Below are 23,556 nucleotides of genomic sequence, written 5' to 3'. Positions count from 1 at the left end.
TGAAAATATTATAAATCTATACTAACGTTTTCACATGAATTTTTTTATTTTTATATCATTTTGATGATTAGAAAAAGCGAGAAATGGCTCTTAATTAAATTTGATGATCGACAAAACAACTACTTCTACTAAGAATTTACCACCGTGCCCAGTCACCACACTATTGTGATCGACAAAACTACTACTTCTACTAAGAAGTCACCACCGTACCAAGCCACCACACTACTGTGATCGACAAAACTACTGCTTCTACTGAGAAATCACCACCGTGCCAAGCCACCGCACTATTGTGATCCACAAAACTACTACTTCTACCAAGAAGTCACCACCGTGCCTAGCCACCGCACTATTGTGATATACAAAACTGCTACTTCTACTAAGAAGTCACTACCATACCAATCCACCAAACTATTGTGATCGACAAAAACACTACTTCTACTTAGAAGTCACCACCGTGCCAAGCCACCACACTATTGTGATTGATAAAACTAGTAGGTATAAAACTAGATTTTTGTCGATATTTGAGAATCTGTGGCGTCAGAAAAGATGAAATGAATTGCTGAAAAGATCTGCCAAATAGAACAAATATGGTAAATAAACCAATAAAATGCCAAATAGGCAAAATATACCAAATTGCCGTTTTGTGTGATTTCCTCGGATAAAATTGAAACGAATTATCGAGTAATTCGTAGACATTGTCTTATTTATAAATCAAAATCATGTCTTGTATTGCCATAAATGGTTGTTTGGAGCTTATTGACTGTACTTTGTGAAAATTTAGGTGTTAATTCACTCCGTCGACACTTAAATTTTGTACCCCTAACGAATTTATGCTGTAATCATTTAATTCTTTCTGGATTTTTCAATCCAGAAATGATGAAATGATTGCCCATTTCTCGTTAATCATTGAATCATTTTTGTAATCATTTAATCCTTTCGGGATTTTTCAATCCAGAAACGATGAAATGATTGCCCATTTCTCAGTAATCATTTAATCATTTCTGTAATCATCATTTCTGGATTTTTCAATCTAGAAATAATGAAATGATTGCCCGTTTCTCTTTGTTTTGAATGGGGTTGATTTTTTTTATTCCTAATCATAAAGATATTATTCTCTTTTTAGAAAAGTCGAAGTAGATTTGACAGCCCTGGAGATTTCATTGAGTATTTAAGGAATCCGGACATCAACCACTCAAAAGCTTTTAATTGCTTAAAGTCATTGCGTGTAGCACTAACAAGCAATCCTTTAACTTGGGTCCATGAATTTGTAGAAAGTGAAGGACTTCTGCAAGTATTACAAATTCTGGCAAGATGTTTAAGGTACTTTATTTTTTATTTTTTTTCAGCATTTTTATTTTTTTATTTTATTTATATCTATTTCAGCTTAGCAGTGTTGTCTCCCATAGAGTGGTTTTGCTTAGAAGAGTTTCTTTTTATCCCTATCTTAAATATCACTTAAGCATAATCAAGGTTCAACTACGTATTGGAAAACACATGCCTGAGCTTGGAGGGGGTAGGAACTAGGGAATTATTGCCAGGATTGAGGCCGAAAAGGACGCCTCTTTCGGCCTAATTCGTTGATTTTCTCTCATTTTGTATCTGCCATCCAAGCTATCGCAATTTTGTGTGATTATAGTACCTCTGTTTTCTGTTTATAACACTATAAAAAAGACTGGCGTCATTCTCGACTGATCGTGGCGGTACTAAAAAAAACTTGTTAAAAACAAGTACGGAGCGATAGTGTATTCTGTATCTGAGGGGGGTTCCTTTCCTCTGAACCACCTGCTCTTTGCTCTAAAGCTTCATGATATGACGTTGTGTTGAGCAGTTATTCTTAGGGAACTGAAGCAAACATTTGAACTTTAGCGTGATAAGTGGGGAGGGGGTCACTAGGGGCCAGCCATTAAACTTCAAAAAGTTTTGCAGGTGTTTAAAATACTTTTTATTCTATATCAGAAACCTTTACGTTTGAGTTGTCGATTTAATGACTTGAAGCAAAAAGTTGAACTTCAGCGTAAAGAGCTAAAGTGGTGTTAAGAAGAGAGCTGATTTCTTCACACACGGAATAATTTCTTTTTTTTTGTATCGGTCCTTACTTGTTTTCTAACAAGTTTATAAAGAAGGTAGCAACACCAGATTGCACTGAAACCTCTTTGGTTTCAGGGATTAAAAAATTACTTAAAATCAGAATGATCCCATCGAAAGAAATATGCAATCATCAGAGAAACTGAGGTGTTCTATTAAAAACAATTAAAGAATATCAGTTTCTGCCGTTATAAAGAAAGAAGACGATTCAATAGGTTTATTTTCCTGTTCAACTTTGCCAAACTCTTCTAAGCTTCTTTTTTTTAACACAAAATTCTGAATCCGTTTTTAGTTATAGTGAATCAGTTCTACTGTTTATCAGTAAAAGTATCATGTCTAACGTTTTTCAGTTTTACTGAATTCAGTTATACAAAACTGAATTGGTTCACAATGGAAATTTAAATCCATTTTGCTTTTCGTAAGGCTTAAAGCCATTTATTTTACTTTGATAGGAATTCAGAAAATTGCTGCTAAAACCAATACAAGAAAAATGCTTGGATCCTGCATATTGCCAGTGCCCTGTGAAATTAATTTGATTTTTGTTTTGGGGGTTTCAGTCTCCATCTCCATTGAGGTTCTCTTAGCACTACGGTTTACGAATTTAGGATTCGAGCCCATCGAGAAAGAAGTTTTTGGGTCCCATTCAGGAGGAGAGGGACACACCCTAAACAGTTCTCTATCATCTCTATCATGAGACCTTTGCGATTCGCAGTTAGAGACAGTAAAAAACAAGAAAACAGAGGAAAGTGAAAAAAAAGAACACAGAAAAGTACGAAATCTAAACGAACTATCAGCATGTGGACTTTCAAAAAGATGTCAAAGCGATATCTGAAGAACAATTTATATTATTACGTTAGAACTTTAACGATGAGTTGTGGGAAGGCACTATGTGTATATTTTTAATACTAACTGTACAATAACTGTAACTAATGACGCTCAGGGTATTAAGGTGAGATTTTCTGGGAACGTTTAGGGGTTCAATTAAATGAAAAAACTGTGCCAATGCAGGTTTTCAAAGGTCATACAAGTATTTTTTACATTTTATATTTTTTTTACTGACAGGGGAGAAGATTTATAATAATTCATGTTGCTTTGCTAAAGCAGTTTGTCACATTCAGCAGGATCATCACCTTCTTAAAAACCTTCCACAAATAGTAACGACATCCGTCCCAGACTCTTTAACACAGGCACTTGAGAAGATTAGAAATCAATTATATTCTTCAACAGGGATGCTGAGGGGTAATATACGACTAATTTTGGACAAACAAGATTATGAAAGCGAATTCGAAAGACTGAGTTATTTTGATAGTTCTGAATTTACTCTAGTGACGAAATTCAACAGCAAGTACTGGGTTGTGGATATTCAGGCTAAGTTGGCTGGTGACGGCATTGAAGAAATAGACTTTTCAGTGTCCATGCATCACTATGCACCCTTTCTAACATTTTATCAGCTTTCTATTACCTGTCATTACATATGAAACCCGATACAACAAACATCTTAAAGAATGGCAGCACAAGAAAACAGCATAAAATTGTTTCTTGCACATTATGCTAATAAGCCCAAGGGCATGCGGTTGTAACTTTTAAAAGTCTTGGTCTTTACGGGTCCTTTACAGATCATCAATTTCGACTGGGTTGTGGATTCAATCACAAGGACTTTTTATACATAGGCTGCCACCTTTTCAAATATCTGTCTTTTATCCAATCAATGATTATTTGTTTTGCGATTCGAGGAACAATATTGGGACGAGTTGACTACTCATTGACAAATTCATTATTGGGAGATGTAATCCGTGCTGTTTCTTTGATTCCTGCCCAATCAGGGTTGCAAGTCATAGTTATGCAGAAATCTGGTGGTCGAAGCGATAAACAATAGTCAAACTGCATCTTCGAAATGTTTAACATAGCTGCGTGTTGACCCGGGGAAGGATAACAAAATTATTACTTTTTTTTTACCAACGATCGTATTATGTTTCGCAGCGAAGTCTGGATAAGTCTTGCTCACAGCTCGTCAATGATCGACAATATATTGTTGGAAAAATTGTTCACCAAAATGTAAAATTTTAAAACCAATTGGACGTAAGTTGGGCGTTGCAACATGCAGAGAAAGGCTTTTGCCGTGTTGAGGTGGAAAAGCTATACGATACTGCGCTAATATAAGCCATGTTAGATGTTAGATATGGACGGCTTGCATAAGTTATTTTGAAGTGGCATATCTACGGTCCATCCTCACATTAAGCTGGATTGAACAATGGGCTATCTAAGGGGCTCCTCATGATCCTCGTTTTTGTTTTAAACTGACAACATTTTTGCCCTGTTGTTTTACAACTATTTTCTTTGACGGAAAACTATGGCTTATCATCGTTGTTGCAGTGGTAGCTGCAATCTAATAAGAAACAAATACGTCCCATAGTAACAAAAAACTAGTTTGAAGCCTCTAAAAATGGTGTCAGATTGAAACACAAAGTACACCATTGGAACCCCCTTGACCGAAAGTATACAGGAAACTTACAGTCTCTTGGTTGGAGCAACAAGGAAAATACATTGGCTTGAAAAACAAGGGAAATGGCAGTGACCACGAAATTCTGCATTGGAAGAATCTTTCTTCTGTTTTTTTTTTCTCTGCAGCTATCAGGTTACTGGAATATTATAGGAAGCTGTTTAAGGGCTCATTTCAAAGGAAATTGCTACGTATAGTGCTTTTTGAATTGAAAAAAAAATATTTATAATAAAATCTATTTATACGAAAAACTTCATTTTCGTATACAAGATGATGAATTACGTCATAACCGTGTGCTACAGCCATTAATGAAGTAAAAAGTAATCTGGTTTTTGGCGGTAGCTAGCAAACTAGTAAGAGACGATTACGTCTAATACTAAGAAATTAATAGCCCGTAACTCCTGGAAATATTGTCAGATCAAAAAAGGAAGTAACTACTAGAACCGCCTTGTCCGAAATCCCTATATAGGAAACTTACTGTCCCTTGGCTTGAATAACGAGGAAAATCTATTGGCTTGAAAAACATCATAAGTTGCTTGAACTGCGATTATACTAAGAAACGAACTATTATTAATAATGTTAAACTATGTGAACGAGTTAAGTTATACTATATGAAGCAAAGAAATAAAGATATAGAAGTAAAGGAAAATGTAGGAGAAGCAGAGCAAAGTGTCGTTGTAAAAACGTTCTGAACCAGAACCAACAAAGAAAAACGAGAACTTTTGAATCATGACCAACAAAGAAAAATGAGGCTGGAAAAGCGTTCGTGCAAAAAAGCTCTGAACCACAACCGACAAAGAAAAACGGGGCTTGAGAACGGTCCTTATAAGAACCTTTGAATCAGGACCAACAAAGAAAAATGGGGCTGGAAAAGCATTCGTGCAAAAAAGCTTTGAACCAGAACCGACAAAGAAAAATGAGGCTTGAGAACGGTCCTTACATGAACTTTTGGATCAGGACCAACAAAGAAAACCAAGGCTGGAAAAGCGTTCGTGCAAAAAAAGCGAACTTCAATCCTCCCTGACCGGGGGAAGAGCTCCTAGCCACTTTACTGTAGCAACTGTTTGTTAGCGATCTATTATCATGTTTGACGTTATTATTAGACTCTCTGGAACTGATAGCAGTGTGAATACCAAAAATGTTGCAGTTTAATTACAAAAGGGAATATAATAACAAATTTGTCGAGCCGATAACAGTTTTTCTAGCTTTCTGGGACGGAAAACAATATGAGTAATTACATAATAACAGCTTTTCTAGCTTTCAAAAACTGATAAAATCAATACAAATGAGTACTAAGATGTCTGATAACCCAGGCACTTTTCAAGTTTATTATATAAGACATCATATCCCAGAGAAGTCATAACAGGCAAGTGCAGGGTAGCCACCGCTAGGTATTTATCACTATTTCTAGCCTTCTGGAACTGATAATAATATAAATACCAAGAATGCTGCTGTGTAATTCTAGAAGAGTAATCTTTCTAGCTGAAAACAGTTTTTCTAGCTTCCTAGGACTGTTAAAAATGTCTATAGCAAAAATATTGTTGTTTAATTGTAAAAGGGAATATTACTAAAAATCTTGTGTAATTGATACAAATCTATCTAGTTTTCTATAACTGATGACAATATGAATACCAAAATGTCGTTGTTCAGTCGGTCTATTGTTTTAATATCTATGGCGTAGAATGGAATGAAGGAACTACACAGTTAAGTGTGAATGAGTCTGTGAAGGATAAACAGGAAGGAGGAATTGAATTCAAACCAGAATCACTTAATTCGATTGAAATTTTTGATTTTTCACCTGACAATGAAGAAGTGTTATATTCTCCTTCCTTCATCTTTGTTGACCTAAAATAACACGTGATCATTCTAAGGTGAAAGATCAACAATTTTAGTCGAGTTAAATAATTCTTATTTTGTTTTCTAGCGGCCAAGAAAACAAATAGTTCGAAAAATGTACTTCAGACGATCTGTTTTTCCTTGAATCTCTTGAGATCTGGGCTGACTTAAGGCATTCGCTACTATTCACAAAATATCAATACTAATTATCTTTAATTTCGCCTATGCTGACCTGCAATTCCTATGTCTTTTACTACCATTATGTTGCTTCAGTAGAGTAGAACTGTCTTTCCACTTGCAAAATCCTGTCTCAATGAATTTTTTTTCCAGCAGTTTCCCCAGACCTTAGTGGCCCGCAAAACAAAGCACAGAATCTGAGGTTTTGAGTATTCAATTCATTCCTAAGCCTTAAAGTCATGTGCACTGAATTTGCTTCCTTTAGGAGTGGAAGTCAGATATATCTCAAGAGTAGGTTAGGCTGGTTGGTCGTAACGCGTCGTAGAGATACCTGAGAGAAGGTCTCGGTGCTACTGGAATCTGGAACGGGTCCGTGGTTGCAGACTGCACTTTCATCTTGATCTGGACCATTTATTGCTCTATTTGTTTTCCGAAAAATTGTAACAGGTTGGGAGAATCATTTCCAGTAACCCTGAGACGTTGAGCACTGACAGCATTGCCAGTTTCTTCCACTGAAGTTTCTTCATTTATTTTTTGTATTTTTAGAGCTAAAAGGTTCATAGTTTTTAGTGCTTTAACAGTTCCTGAGATATTACTGATGCCTCCTTTTGACAACCTGCATGCGCATGATGTGTTGTGATTTAGTCAATTTTTACCCTAAACATTCCCTACAAGTTTCCCCTTAATATCCTCATCCTAAGTATTATTAGCAGTATGCACATAGTTTCTTTTGGTTTGGTCAACATGCCCTGAAAGTTTCAACCTAATACCCTAAGCTGTCCTTAAGATATTTTCATACATCCTTTTGACAACCTTCTTGCACATAGCGTGTTTTGATTTAGTTAAATATTTTCTGAAATTTTAACCTTCATACTCTTAGCCTTAATTGCAGTTGTAGCAGTAGTAATTATATTAGCAGCAATAGTAGTACCATGTGCTTTTTGGTTAATTCAATATTGCCTGCAACATGCTTGTAAGTTTCAACCTAATGCTCTAAGCTTTTCCTGAGATATTGATGATACTCTCTTTTGGTAACCTGCATGTACTTATTGTTTTTAATGTTTTCAATCTCCCCCCCCCCATAATCTCTAACATTGTAACCTTAATGTCCTTATCCTTAATAGTCTTATTAACCTTAATTTTAAATTATTTCGTTTCTAACTTTTTTTTTTTTTAATTTCCTCTTTATTTTTACTTTCATATTTCTTACATATTTATGAGACTTGTCTGTTAATATTGGTTAAAAAATATGGAAGTGGTAGATGTAAAATTGGGTTTATTAATTTGATATTTAAACGCACGGCGCAAATTAAAAGTCATGAGATTGCATCCTCTTTTTGTCGAGTCGTGAGAGAGGCAAACACTTATATTCACATGTGCCTAAACACATTGGAGCCACTTCATCTAGTTAGCTTCTCCTCCTTAACAACGCTTAAAAGATTGTCCAAGTGCTTGTCCACAAAGCACACCAGCTACTGACACTTGCCCAGGGTTGCCACGCGGTGACAAAATCACTAGATTTGAATGATTTTCTGGTTGATTTAATGATTTTCTTCAATAATGATTTTCTAATGATTCATGTGCAAATTAAGGGTTGATTTGTTTAGGCAATTAAAAAATCACCAGAAATAGTGATAAATACCTAGCGGTGGCAACCTTGCACTTGCCTGTTATGACTTCTCTGGGATATGATGTCTTATATAATAAACTTGAAAAGTGCCTGGGTTATCAGACCTTTTCAGTACTCATTTGTATTGATTTTATCAGTTTTTGAAAGCTAGAAAAGCTGTTATTATGCAATTACTCATATTGTTTTCCGTCCCAGAAAGCTAGAAAAACTGTTATCGACTAGAAAAATTTGTTAGAATATCCCGTTTTACAATTAAACTGCAACATTTTTGCTATTCACATTGCTATCAGTTCCAGAGAGTTTGATAGTAATGTCAAACATGATAATACGTCATTAACAATCAGTTAATACAGTAAAGTGGCTACGTGAACTCCCCCCAGCTAGGGAGGATCGAAGTTCGAGTCGCTCTGTAACATGAACTTTGTTATTCACTTCCAAAACCTTTTAAGCACCTTAAAAGTAGCACTTTATAGTGATTCCAACGTGTTTAGGCACACAGAAAAAGATTAAATTTCATGACTTTTTAATTTGCGCCATGCGTTTAATTATCAAACTTATAAACTAATTTTTAACATCTTTCACTTACATATCTTTAAGCAAAAGTTTCATAAATAAGAAACATAAAAACAAAAATTGAAAAGACATCTCACAATTTTGTTTTATTTTTAATTATTTTATTTTAATGTTTTTAATGTATTATTTTGTTTTTTACATATATATATATATATATATATATATATATATATATATATATATATATATATATATATATCTATATATCTATATATATAAAAATAAGTTGTCTGTGTGTGGATCTGTGGATGGATCAGGTGACGTCATGTTTGTTCGCATATGACGTCTGAATTATTTCACACTAATACAAAAGAAGAAAAAAACTAAAAAAGGTAAAAACTACAAAAAAAACTAAAAAGAAAAAAAAACTAAAAAAGCTAAAAAACTAAAAAAACTAAAAAAAACTAAAAAAAGGTAAAAAACTAAAAAAAACTAAAAACTAAAAAAGAAAAAAACTAAAAAAAAGGAAAAAACTGAAAAATAAAAGAGAAAAAGAAAACTAAAAAAATATGAATAAATATATATAAAAATAAGTTGTTTGTGGGTTATGTCTGTCTGTCTGTCTGTCGAGTGACGTCGTGTTTGTCCGCATATGACGTCTGAATTATTTCACACTAATACAAAAGAAGAAAAAAAAACTAAAAAAGGTAAAAACTACAAAAAAAACTAAAAAGAAAAAAAACTAAAAAAGCTAAAAAACTAAAAAAAACTAAAAAAAGGTAAAAAACTAAAAACTAAAAAAAACTGAAAAAACTAAAAAAAGGCAAAAACTAAAAAAAAAACTAAAAACTAATAAAAAAACTAAAAAAGCTAAAAAACTAAAAAAACTAAAAAAAGGTAAAAAACAAAAAAAAACTAAAAACTAAAAAAGAAAAAACTAAAAAAAAAGGAAAAAACTGAAAAATAAGAGAAAAAGAAAACTAAAAAAATATTAATAAATATAAAAAATATAAATATAAATATAATATAAATTAGCAATCAACAAAGCACCGAGACACAAATGACGACCGGGACACAGGGAGTATAAATGACGACCAGGACATAAGTAAAAAAAAACTAAATAAACTAAAAAAATGGTAAAAACTACAAAAAAACTAAAAACTAATAAAAAAACTAAAAAATCTAAAAATCTAAATAAACTAAAAAAGAAAAAAAAGAAAAAAGGAAAAAAATAAAGGAGAAAAACAAAACTAAAAAACGAATGTATATACAGACCGGGACACCGGGATACAAATGACGACCGGGACACAGGGAATATAAATGACGACCGGGACACAGGGACACAACTACAATGGGGACGCCGGGGGGCACAGGGGGATATAAATGACGACCGGGACACCGGGACACAAGGAATATAAATGACGCCCGGGACACTCAAAGAGAAATCACAGACTGGAACACCGGGACACAAATGACGACCGGGACATAGAGAAACAACAAGGGAAACAACACAGGGAATATAAATGACGACGGGACACAGGGACATAACTACAAAGGGGACGCCGGGGTGCACAGGGGGATATATAAATGACGATGGCGACTCAGGGAATGGTCGATTAGCAATCACCATCAACAAAGCTCAAGGGCAATCATTAGAATCATGAGGTATAGATCTGAATACGGATTGTTTTCCCATGGACCATTATATGTTGCATGTTCAAGAGTCGGTAAACCTGACAATCTATTTATATGCACAGACAATGGGACAGCAAAGAATGTTGTATATTCGCAAGTTTTACGTAGTTAAAAACATATATATATATATATATATATATATATATATATATATATATATATATATATATATATATATATATATATATATATATATCTATCTATATTCACAGGTGGGACATAGGGACACAACTACAATGGCGCGTAACTAATATGGCGCGTAACGACTTACGCGCGCGGGGGGGCTTGGGGGGGGCGCGAAGCGCCCCCACCAACTAGATGTTGGGGTGGCGCGAAGCGCCACCAACATATATATATATATATATATATATATATATATATGTGTAAATATATATAAAAATATATATAATGTACTATAATAACGTAATAATAACATTATATAACGTAATACAACATAATAATAACATTAGAAGTTCAAAACCAATACAGATTTTATATTAGATCTCAGCCTCTAAAGGAGCGTTGCTCAAGATGACATCAGACCTTTATGGAAAATTATGAGATAGCAAACAATTGTCGTAGGATCGTTTATATCACAGGGAGTATGTACCTTAAACACTAAAATTCACCCAAAATGTTTTTGGTATTTTGTTGCTAGAGTTTGTCGTATCACTTTGAATACATTTCCTAAACATTTGACAGGGAGAAGGCAAAATGGGAAGCTGTTCAACTAGAATGCATCCGATGCCTCAAGGCTATTGCCAACAATCGAGTTGGCCTAAAAACATTATTTGAGAAAGAAGAAGCACTCACAGTACTGGCACAATCCTTAGACCCACATCACATGAATGTAATGGTCGAAGCTGCTCGGCTTCTGGCTTGCGTTGCTATTGTACCGAATGGGCACGATAAAGTTTTAGAAGCAGTCACCGTTGTCGGAGAAATGAGAGGTAATATTGATTTTTATTATGTGAAAGCAAGGCCGTATCTGCGGGGAGGGGGGGGGGGGTTCTCGCGTTTGAGCTTCTCCCCTCGAAAGTTTTAAAATACACATCAAAAGGTAACAAAATGTATACACATTAAAAAAATTTGCTGCTTTTTTAATTTTTGTTGTAACCTTCCCCTCCCTCTGATGTTTCAATAAAAAAGCTACTCTAGAGAAATCTGACTATGAGGAACTCGGTAATTAGAAACATAGTTTGTTTAATAATTGTAATTCCTTACTGAACGCCAAAAAAAGTAAAAATGAATTATAATAAGCAGTATTGAATGAAGAGAAGGTTGTAAATCTTTCTGTCTGGATGCTATTAGCGTTCATCCACTTACCAAAACATATTTTTCAAATATGGTAGCCTCGGTCAATCTTGTTAAAATTAAAAAGTTTGTGATAGTTTCTTATGTAAATTTTTCCATGTTAGAAATTGGAATTCGAAATGAAAACTATTTGATTTTTATTCAAATTCTTGGGCTTGTATTTCCTGTTTTGATAACCACATGGTCTTTCGATTTACAACGATATTTATGCATTAATTAGTTCTAGTTCCCATAGAGGCTAATAATATAACTACGTTTTAGTTGGATCAGAGACATAATATTTTTAGCCATTTTAACATTTTCAAGGTCCATTTCCTACCCCCTCTCAATTACACGGACCGAGAGTTTCCACTACATTCTACTGCCAGGGCGTATCCAGGAATTTTTTCCGGAAGGGGGGTGGTTACTAAAAAAAACTCTAAAAAACGCATCAAAAATTTATTTATTTTCATTTTAGTTAAGTTTTTACGAGTCGGATATTTCTTTTTTTTAGGGGGGGGGAGGTTCAAACCCTCTACCCCCCCTGGATATGACCTTGGATACTGCGTATAGACTATTTTGCAGTCTGTATTTTCATAGTGGCAGTGTCTTTTATTTACACCTGTTTGCTGATTTAAGAGTGTCATTCCTGAGCTGGCAAGTGTTGCATCTTTCAACCAGTCCTGCTAGGGCTGCTTTCCGTCTGATATTCGCGACTGGTGGAAACCCTCCAAATCGTTGTTCGCGAGAAGAGAAAAATCGGCTAGCGTTAAATTAAAATCATTACGTTCACAACTTTAGCGAAACTTTCAGTTTCAGCTCGTTTCTTTGTTTTATAATCAGCATCTTCAAGAAATGAAAAATATTTTTAAAAACTTGCAATATCCTAGCATAAACCCAAATATGACAATAGAAGTGTAGTCAATTTTTAAACAACTTGGATAATTTTCGATCGGTATTCTCGATAATTTTCACTCGTCGCTCATATAACCCAACTTGGGACTCCATTCGATTTTTTGCGACTGGTAGTTTTTTGCCACTAAGACTCGGCTTGTTGCGAATAACCCTTTTTAGAGTATATACTCGAATGGTACCATTCAAAAAGTGAATTGCATGCAAGACTGCGATTTCAACGTGGCGAAAATTAAATGAATTTTTCCTTCTATTTATTTATTGAACAAAGAATTTACAGCATACATAACCACATACTTTGCTGGGCTGCACAAAAACTTCACCCAATTTGGCATCAATTCAGTTCAAAGTTTTGTCCTTTTTGAATGGAATAATATTAATCCAATATCTGCCCTCTGTCTTGCTATCCGATACTTCTGTTCGATTCCCTTTGCTTACGAATTTTAAAATGCAGCACAAAGGTCCTAAACCCAATGACACGCCTATGCAGGGATTTGTCACGTGCATATTAAATGATGAGAATCTAGAAACCCTTAAACAAGTTCTAGAGAGCACATTCAACACAGCACATTTATTTTATTCAACACAGGAGAAAGCCAGAGGCTTGTCGCAGTGATACGTCTTTTGGAGAAGACACCTAAGCTTGGAAACCAGTGTTGTTTTATCCGCTGTATAAAGTATTCGTCAATTGCGGTGTCCTTCAAGGGTTAATGTTAGGACCACTACGTTCCTGATTCACGTTAACGATCTGAGTACCGTATTAAACTCGGTACGCACTATTCTTCGCTGCGGTAAGCAATGTCACGATGAAGCTTATTTTCAGCCTGTAGACGATGATGAGTTTGTGACTTTCGCAGATTATACCACACTAGGCTGCTGTGAAAGGGATGAAACAGGGTTTATTTCCAAGTTTATGGACTATTTCCAAGATTTTTTTTGCCAACTCGGAAGTGTCCATCAGGAGATATGTGGTCTCGAAACAACCAGAGGTTTGATCAGTCGGCCAGAAAAGCGTTTTGCAAAATACCTGAGAGTCTGCTTGATGAAAACCTGTCATTCCTGCACCACATTCAAGCCGTACAGCTGAAGATATTCTGCAATCTTGGAATAATAAAGCAACTAAAGAACAATGTGCCGCAGGAAGCACTGGTCCTGCTATACAATGCTGCTACCAAACCCCATCTATAATACTGTGCAATGATCTTGCAATCAAATTTTAAATCTCACGTGCAGAAGCTCAATTCGATTTATAAATGATTTTTGAAGTTAATTTGTAAAAATGGAGAGTATTTATCAATGGAGTCGCTGCATCATCAGTCATGATTGACCTTTGTGTTCAAGTTTCTAGTTGGTGAACTCCCGTCAGTATTTAAAAAATTATTTGGACCAATCTTGTATCAGCATAATGTAAACACCCGATCATCGTCAAACCTGCAAATACCCTTCACCCCGACTGTATGATCAGATTTTGCTCGGGATATAACTTGTGCTAGGTCATGGGACCTGTTCCGAGAAAAACTGAGTGGTAGGAGCTCCTTCGTGTCATTTAAAAGAAGAATAAAAAAAAGTTATTTATTAGAATTGGACAAGATTAGTTAAATAATAGTAAAAATATGTATATATATATATATATATATATATATATATATATATATATATATATATATATATATATATATATATATATATATATATATATATATATATATATATATAAAAGATTAATATATATAAATAAATACATTGTGAAATCCAACTTTGAACTGATGTAATTTAATGCATATTAACCATATAAATAGATAAAAATAAAGCTAAAATTCTTTTTTTGTAAAATAATGAGGCGGTATCCCCTGGGGCAAAGGGAAGGAGGATAATTGGTAGTTATGTTGGAAAAAATGAGAGGTAAGGCTGTTTCTGAGAGCAGGAGCAATGACCACGCTGCGTATTATGTTGAAAAGGTAGCGATTGAGGATCTCAGCGTCTAGGAATGGACTGAGTATTGTTGTTTTGGTGTAATTTATTTTTTGATTATAAAGCCCGCTGAACTTGAACCTCTTCCTCCTAAAACGACATTGCGGAGTTTCAAGAAAATGCTAGGAAAGACTAAGCACTGGATTATTGATTTTATACTAAAAAAACAAAGTGTTTGTGTTTAGAACTTCTCTTATATTTGTTTGGTTTAAGAATTTTGCGGTTCGCTAGTATTTTTAAGAGGAAAATGGAGCAACATTTAAAAATCAGATACTAATTGCATCTAAGAGCAGAGTAATCCAATTTTCTGTGCAATTCTTGGGCCTTTCTTAAAAGTTTTCGGTTTGAAATTTTGATATTCTTAAAGTTTGTGTCCTTTCCTTAAAATTTGTCTTAATATTCTTGGATATCCAGTAACATGCTCACAATTCTACTCACTCTAAAGTAATGTAATTTAATGCATATTAAATATATCAACTTTGTAAATAAAGTAATAAGGTTATGTGTATTTTTGGAATCCGATAAAACCCGACATGGGTTTATGGGATGGAAATTGGATGTTCAGTATAATTTTCCTGTTTCTGTTTTTCTGACACTCTACGTACTCCCTCCAAAACGTTTTACCGCGTGTCCGCCTACCTCCACCAAAATGAAAACACTTTATTTGCTTGTCGATATATTGCTCAGCTTATCACGTTTGAAACGAGATGTGGTTCCAATATACTCTATTTCTTTTCTATCATGACAACTTAACATTACATACGACTCAATCGCTGGGTCTAAAATATTTTCTCTCTTTTTTCAATTTCAGTATATGCTCACCATCTTCTGTTAATATTTTCTTTTTTTTTCTTTTTTTGTCTTGACATTCGTTTGTATTTACGTGCGAATCGATTCTTGTACATTGTTGAAGGACTACGGAAGAGCCTTGAGACAGACCACTTTACAATTGCTCAGGAACAGTTATTGTTTAGTCTTATGATACTGACCAATTCAATTGCCAATCAGTCTGAAGACCTACATTTTTTCTCACATTTTTCATTTTTTCCGCGTTTTATTCTGTTAATCTTTTACTATTTAGAATTAATTTCGTAAATAGTTGAAGGACTATGGAAGGTTCTTGAGAGAGACCATTTCACAAGTAGTTTGGAATGGTTATTGTGTAGTCTTGTGTTACTAACTAACTCAATTGCCAATCAGTCTCAAAACCTGCATTTTAGGTTCCATATTTTTGATTCTCTTTTTCTCCTGCTATTCTTTTAAATTTCAATTTGAATCGATTTTCGTTCATTTTGAAGGGATGTCCATGAGTCAGACCACTTCACAAGTCCTCAGCAACATTTATTCTTTTGTCTCATGTTACGGTACTGACTAATTCAATTGTCCTTAGTCTGATTTTATTTCACATGTTTCATTTTTTTATTTCACATTTCTATTCTGTTTTTCCCTTATTATTCTTTTGCATTTAGGTGTGAATCGATTTTCGTACATTGTTGAAGGGTTACGGAAGAGCCTTGAGACAGACCACTTCACAAGTGCTCAAGAACACTTATTGTTTAGCCTTATGTTACTGACTAACTCAATTGTTAATCAGTCTGAAGACCTGGATTTTAGGTTGCATTTGAGGAACGAGTTCATGAGAGAAGGGCTTGCTGAGCTTTTACCGGTATGTACCTTCATTACATTCTTTTTATAGCTTCTTTAATGTCTTTTAGGTTGATCTTCCTTCTATTTTTCCTTGGGCATTTGCTCTGGAGTTTGCTTTTATGCCCTTTTTTATACCGTCTTTAAAGTTTACCTTTTTTCTATTTTTCTTTGGAAGTTCGTTCTGAGGTTGGCTCTTGTACCTTCTTTTTTACAATTTCTTTTAGGCTCGCCTTATTTCTTCTTTTCTTTGGATGTTCGCTCCGAGGTTTGCTTTTATGCTTTCTTTATATACCTTCTTTTAGGCTTACATTCTTTCTACTTTTCTCTGATGACTCGCTCTTTGCGCAGTGTGTTTTATAACCTGGAAGAGCAGAATCCTTTTCGACAACAATGTTTACAAATCTCCTTTTAAAGTTTAAAGGACTGTAGAAGTCAAATTGGATTTTTCCGAAAAGCCAAGTGGAACTGACACGAGCATATATATTTTTAGAAAGTGGGGATTCAATTTTTGATTATAAAGACTTCGATATCTAGTGATTTAGTTTTTGATAGCAGTGCATGAAAAATAAAACAAAGTAAAACATGGGTGAAAAATCAACAAAAATAGATTCAAACATATGGTACTAAAAACTCAATAAAAAAACTGTCTTAGAAAGTCAATAGATTCCTAATGTTTGAATTTTTACCTGTAAAAAGTATCTTATTTAACTAATTAGTTAATTCTTTTCGTAATTAATCAGTTAATTATTTCAAAATTCATCTTAATTTTAAACTAATAAAAAATTAATTAGCTGATTGGTTAGTTATATATACTATTGATAGTTATTTAATTATTAAGAAAATTTAACTAGTTAGTTGTGCTTATTTATTTTCTTGGTTCAATGTTGCAACAGTGACAAAAATTTGATTCTGCTCCAAAAACTTGTTAACTTTGAAAAAACGAAAAATTATTTAAACGTATTTTTATGCATTAATAATTCTAAAATGGGCCAAGATATCAACAAATATTTGTATTGCACCTGGATGCATGTCCAGGGGACATGTTCAGGGAATTTCTTGATACTTTGACCAGTTGAAGATAATCTGTAAGATTCTTTTTTTTCTGTTTAAAAGCAACCATTGGAAAACTAAGAACAGTCAAAATAATTTTCACAACCAATAAAATACAAGAATCAAATTTTCAAAAGCAAATCCCACAATTTTATTCTCATCTGGTTTTTACTACGCTGGGCTCCTGACTTTCAAACCTGAAACAGAAACAGGGTTTCAACCTTGGCTAACTCTAGAGTAATCCTGTCCAAGTTACATGGGACGTCAGTAAAATCTCACTCTGGTGTTATGAGCAAAATAAATTATAATCTATAATGGTACTAATACAATATGTTCGATTCTGTATGACAGTGTTTCTTTAAGCGGCGAATTCAAACGATCTGTCTTGCTGGAATTCTATAGTCTTTACTGTCGTGTGGTGGCGCAGTGGATTTGACCTTAGCTTGGTAATACGGGACCCAGAGATCGAATCACGCTGCAGGAATGACCTGCAGGGCCGACGCAGGAACCTTAGTAGTCAAGAAGCGTCGTTAATTCTTAAATAAAATAAATAGTCTTTACTTTCATGAAATGCCTAGGGGTATCTAGGGGTATTAGATACTCCATTAGATACTCCATTCCGTGCATTTTGGATGCATAAAATAGTTAATTTCAGCAAATCACGGACTCTGACCAACTCCTGAGAATTTTTGAGAATTAGATTAACTGTAAAAGTTTTTGTTTCATGGCTTTTGTCTTAAAACCAATCGAGTTAATTTTATGCTTCTGGAGCCCAATATGCCTTATTGTGTTATCTGCAAAATTTCGGTAACGATTTGAGGGATGCAATATAAATTTTCATACTTTAAGATAATTTGAATCACTCTAGGGACACTTGTCAAGTAAATATTGTCAAGTAAGATTGTCAAAGTAAATAGTTTATCTCTGATTTGTAAAATAAATGATTTTTCCGGGAATATTTCACATTAGGTCGAAATTTCGTTGCCGTTATTTCTACAAATTTTCATTTAATTTTTTTAATTTTTTAAATGAATAAAAAAAACCATATTAAGCCCTTTTTGCCACTTCTCTGTAGTTTGTATAGATAGCGCTAATAGGTAAATAAATTCAAATTATTGGCTTATGTTCATAATTCTTATCATTTGTCCTATTGCAAACAAAAGGATTGATCTTTGCTAGAAGATATGTGGCCCAGCTCCCTCAGGGGTGACGCAAGGGCCTTTGTAGTCAAGACGTTAGCGCTAATAGGTAAGCAAAATCAAAACTTCAGCTCACTTTCACTCAAGAAATGTCGTTAGCGCTAATAAACAAGTAAATTCAAAACCTCAGCTCATGTTCACTCATTTTTGGAATAAAAATCATTAGGGTATAAAACAGAGGCATATTTTTTCAGTATATACAGTGAAGTAAGTGATCCTGTAAAATAGTTGTTTTTTAAAAAAAAAAAACCTTTCAAACGTTTGCCCTGTTAAGAATTGCTTAGTCCTGCAATAATAACCAGAATTTTATTGCCAATAAACACATTCTAAAGGTCTCATTTGCTAATTTAAGTTGTAATATTATTAATTTTTTATACTAATAAATTTAATATTTTTTTTTTTTAAGCTTATTAAATACATTTATTTGTATAAATTTATTTTAAATTTGACTTTTAACATTTTAAATTTATTATAAATTTAATGTTTCACTAAGATAAATTTATTTGTTTTGACTATCTGCGATTTCAAGTGATTGACTATCCACTTTCAAACACATTTAAACATTTTTTATGTAGATTGTGTATAAATATGTAATAAATCATCATTTAGTTTCAAAAAACAAAATATTCGTTTGATTTTTATACAGACTAAGTAATCGTCTGTATAGTAATCTAAGTAATCTAACTCAATATAAAAACTATGGAAATAGATGACCGTTTTTAATATTCATTTTTTTAATATCTGTTATAATTGCAATTAAACTATAGTAAATATATAACAAAATTATAATATAATTTTAAAACACAAAAGAGTTTGTTTAGTTTTTATACAGGGGCAATAATTGTTTGATATCTTATAATTACCATTATACTATAACAAAATTATAATTTAATTTTAAAACGCAAAGTATCTGTTTAATTTTTATAGAGACTAAATAATCGTTTTATATCTGTTCGATGTAAAACCTACGGAAATAGACCACGGAACTTGCCTTTTTTAAATTGCATTCTTTCTGTTTTTAATATCCGTTCTTTAAAATTTGCTATAATTATAATTAAACTGTAACAACTGTTTAGTAAAATTATATATATTTTTTGACGCAAAATATTCGTTTTTTTTTTTATCCAGGGGAAATAATCATTTTATGTCTCATAATTATAATCAGAGTATAATAAATATATAATAACATTATAATATGATTTTAAAACGGAAAATATCCGCTTAATCTTTATACAGAAGACATAATCGTTTGGTAAATTTTCTTTTTTCTTCCTACTGGGCATGGACCCGTTGTCTTCAAGATTTTCTTCTGTGGTTTAGTTCTATTTTTGATTCTATTTTGATATATGAGCTTCGCGACGAAATGAACCAACTAAGCTGCGCTTTAGTTTTTATTATAATGTCGGGTCGGGTATTTCAGGTCTTCAATGTATATTTCGGGGTAATCTGGTATTGATTATAAAGTCAATACTTTGCTCTTTAGCGTTTGATTTGTGCTTTTTTATGTGGATTTCAATAGCATTGGAACATGTTTTTTTTTTACCTTAGTTTCAAATATAATACTTTAATACTAATTAATACTAAATTATCCAACTGTCAGCTTTTATTCAGTTAATTAGTTGATTTTATTGTTCCTTGCCGTTCTTGAAAATAAACCAATAATTATTTTTTAAACAAATGTCATCAAGTAATATCACGTTTTGAATTAGAATTTTGATCTTTTAATTTTTGTGTCGACAAGTTAAACAAAGGATTTTTTTTTCCTTGTTTGGACAACTGACTTTAAAATCTTAACTCTAAAATCAAAATCTATAAGAATATCACCATCCAAATCACAAAATCCAAATTCCGGGTTAATATCCAAAGTTTAAAATTACAGTCTATCCTTATGTTAAAATCGGATCACTGAACATGAATTCCGAATTAGAAAATCATAATTCTAAATCAGAATCTATCTAAGCATCACAATCCAAATCACAAAAGGTATTCCAAATCATAAAGTTCAAATCACAAAATCTGAATTCTAAATCACAATCTGTCCCAGTATCACAATCAAAATCACAAAATCAGAAATTTTGAATCATAAAATTCGAATCACGAAGTCTGAATTCTAAAACTGCAAGTCCATCTATGCTTATGATATTTTTTTTTTTTTTTTTTTTTAAATAAACCTTATCTTACTTTTCATCTATAAATGGCATGCTGGTTGTAATCCGTTAAATCATTACAAACCCTATAGTGCTGGGGTAACATCTGTTAGTCAATGATTTTGATTCATTCATCAATGGCGAATCATCGATATTTTCTGGCAAAAGATAACCTTTTGACAAAATCATCAAAAGTTGACACGATGTCAACATTTTACAAATACAACGCCCAACCTAGAACGAGAATCAGAAAAAAACAGTAAAATTTCTTCTCGTGTTGACAGAGATGATATTTCATATGCGGCTATTTAGAGTTTTTACAATAGTATCTAGTAATATTTACTATTCTTTACTATTCTTTGCTACTTTACTATTTTTAGTTATTACTGTTTAGTTACTACTATGCTTACTCACTACTTTGCTATTTGCTATTGGTTGGTATATACTATTTTATTAACTGTCAACTATTAGCTTTATTTTATTAGCTTTAACCTCCTCTTTTTATTTACTATTTTTCCTACTCTTTTATAGAGACTATTTTCCATCGACAATAAAGACCTGAAAATACAGTTGAAAGTGTTTGAAGAGTTTCGTGATGAAGATGCTGACGAATTCCACGGTCGATTCCATGATAGTGTTCGCTTGGATTTTGAAGATTTAACGGAATGTTTTGAAATCCTCCGAAGTCTAGTCAATGAAACTCCATGCGAAAATTATTTCTTGTCTATACTTCAGCATTTCTTATTTATACGAGATGACAACGCTGTCAGGTAATTTTATTTCTTTTGCTCATCTACTAAAAATCTGGAAAAGTGTATTTTTTAAAAGTTCAGAATGTCAATTGAAAAAAAGCTACTATAGCAAAGCATAATAAACATGTAGCAGTAAGTATTGCTATGTATGATGTGCAGGTAGTTAATTTTTATTTTTTGAGGGGCAATCTAAATCCATAGTTCTATGACTATCTACCTTAGTTCTCCCCTAGGATGGATGGATGATAGACTATCTTTCAACAAGTCGAAATGAAATCATTTTTATAGTATCCTCAAAAAGGCTTGTGCCAGCTTTATCTCTGACTCAGATTATCGGTCCTGGCTTTATCTCCATTTAGCCATAGCTTGATAGGAACTTGATTCTAATGAAAAAATCGATGGACCATTCGTGAGTTAGAACCCGCAAGTAAATCAAAATTGTGATTTTTTGTTGGTATTTTCAAGTTGCAATTTATTTTATTTTACAAGAGATTCAAATATTTAATGCGGTACACCTTAATTGTTGATTAAACTGGCGTTGAGACGAACGAGTTTTCATTAATTTATTGATTCTATTAAAATAAATAGTTGCATGCAGATAATAAATATTAAATACAATGTATATAAAAAATATAATATAAAAATTAATAAAATAAAAATGAAATAACAGAATAATAATAATGTAAAATAATAGGAATGACTATAAAATCTATAATAAAAAAATAATAAATAAGTATATAACATTAAATCAATGCAAATCATATAAATACCTCGTCTTAAATGCTCGTCTTAAAATCACTAAGAAAAATCAATTTTTTAATTAAATTTTTTTAAGTGACGGTAAAAAGACCGTTAAAAAGAAAGCAATAATGGATTATTCATTTTGTAAATTGAAATGTTAAAATAATCGGTTAAAGATTGAGTCAATTAAAATAAGGACCGGTTTAATCGTAATTTAATCATGATTAAATCAGGATTTTGCATCATGATCAAAATATTTCTATTGACCGAAATAATCACGATTAAGTATTTTTTTTTTTTTTCAGACAGTTACTTAAGGATTAAATCTCGGACATATTTTGATTTGTCCTATAGTTTAGCTTGGAAAAGAGTGATAACATTACTCGATGCCTTTTTATACTCTTTTCAAATATAATAGGCAGATCGCTTCCGGGGGATATTCTATTTTGGGCCGTTAAAGAGGCCCTAAAATGTAACTTGTTACCTTGTCCATAGTTTTTAGACTATGATGTAAGTTTAAAAATTAGTTAAAAACTCACAATTCAGTTATTAAATCCGCTACTTTAAGATAATGTATTCCGAAGGCGTTGATTCATTCCATAAGCTTACAATCTAATTTAACAATAATTTGAATCTATAATAGTTACTCTTATCTCAAACGTTATTCTAATCCCAAACGTTTTTCTAACATTTGTAACATCTATTGCCCTCCTATAAAAATTAATTGCCAATCAAGTAACAATCAATTGCCTTCCTACAAGAATGATAGAAAAGAAGTTATATTGCACAATTCTACAATGTGGATAAGTATAAAACTAAAAAAATTATATAATTTTTTAAACTTTTATTTTAAAACTATATATTTTTTTCTATAAAATTAAAACAAAAAAATAATAAAAAAAGGAAAACATACGTTTGCTGATTCAGTTACATATCCTCATAGAATGAAGCCAACTTGAGGTGCTCCTCATTTGACTCATCAATTGATTCATCATCTTCATGGCCAGCTTCAGTCTTCATGGCTCAGCTAGGTTAAGGCTTTGACCTAATTTGAATAGATTGACTTCTTAATTTCACTAAAAAGATTATGATATTATTTTTCATTGATTATAGATTGTCTTACTTTAAACTAATTGAAGAGTGTGTGTCTCAAATTGTTTTACACAAAAATGGCTGTGATCCAGATTTTCAGAAGAAAAAATTTGATTTCGACGTTGGACCACTTATTGAAAATCTTACTGGTGAGTTTTTTCCCTTTCTTTATATAATTTCTTTTTATATAATAATATGCTATTATAATAAATTGTATTATAGAGTCTTATAATATATTGATATATATTATAAATTTGATATATAATATATAATAATATATTAATAAAAAAACTAATATATATAAAATAATATTTAT

General features: G+C 32.6%; 1 protein-coding gene across 1 annotated transcript in view; it reads left to right on the top strand.

The window, feature by feature from the left end:
- The window catches only part of LOC136036637 (protein diaphanous-like), a 170,197-nt gene that overhangs the window by 22,210 nt on the left and 124,431 nt on the right, over positions 1-23,556 (top strand). Inside the window, exons 4-8 of the mRNA XM_065718937.1 lie at positions 1,124-1,320; positions 11,139-11,386; positions 16,082-16,278; positions 21,187-21,425; positions 23,262-23,389. Coding sequence (XP_065575009.1) covers positions 1,124-1,320; positions 11,139-11,386; positions 16,082-16,278; positions 21,187-21,425; positions 23,262-23,389 — 1,009 coding nt within the window. The remainder of the gene's footprint in view (positions 1-1,123; positions 1,321-11,138; positions 11,387-16,081; positions 16,279-21,186; positions 21,426-23,261; positions 23,390-23,556) is intronic.

The sequence above is a fragment of the Artemia franciscana genome, chromosome 15, assembly GCF_032884065.1.
Source record: "Artemia franciscana chromosome 15, ASM3288406v1, whole genome shotgun sequence".
In the NCBI taxonomy this organism is placed as follows: domain Eukaryota; kingdom Metazoa; phylum Arthropoda; class Branchiopoda; order Anostraca; family Artemiidae; genus Artemia; species Artemia franciscana.
The sequence above is the reverse complement of the archived record's forward strand: the minus strand, read 5'-3'. Positions and strand labels throughout refer to the sequence as shown.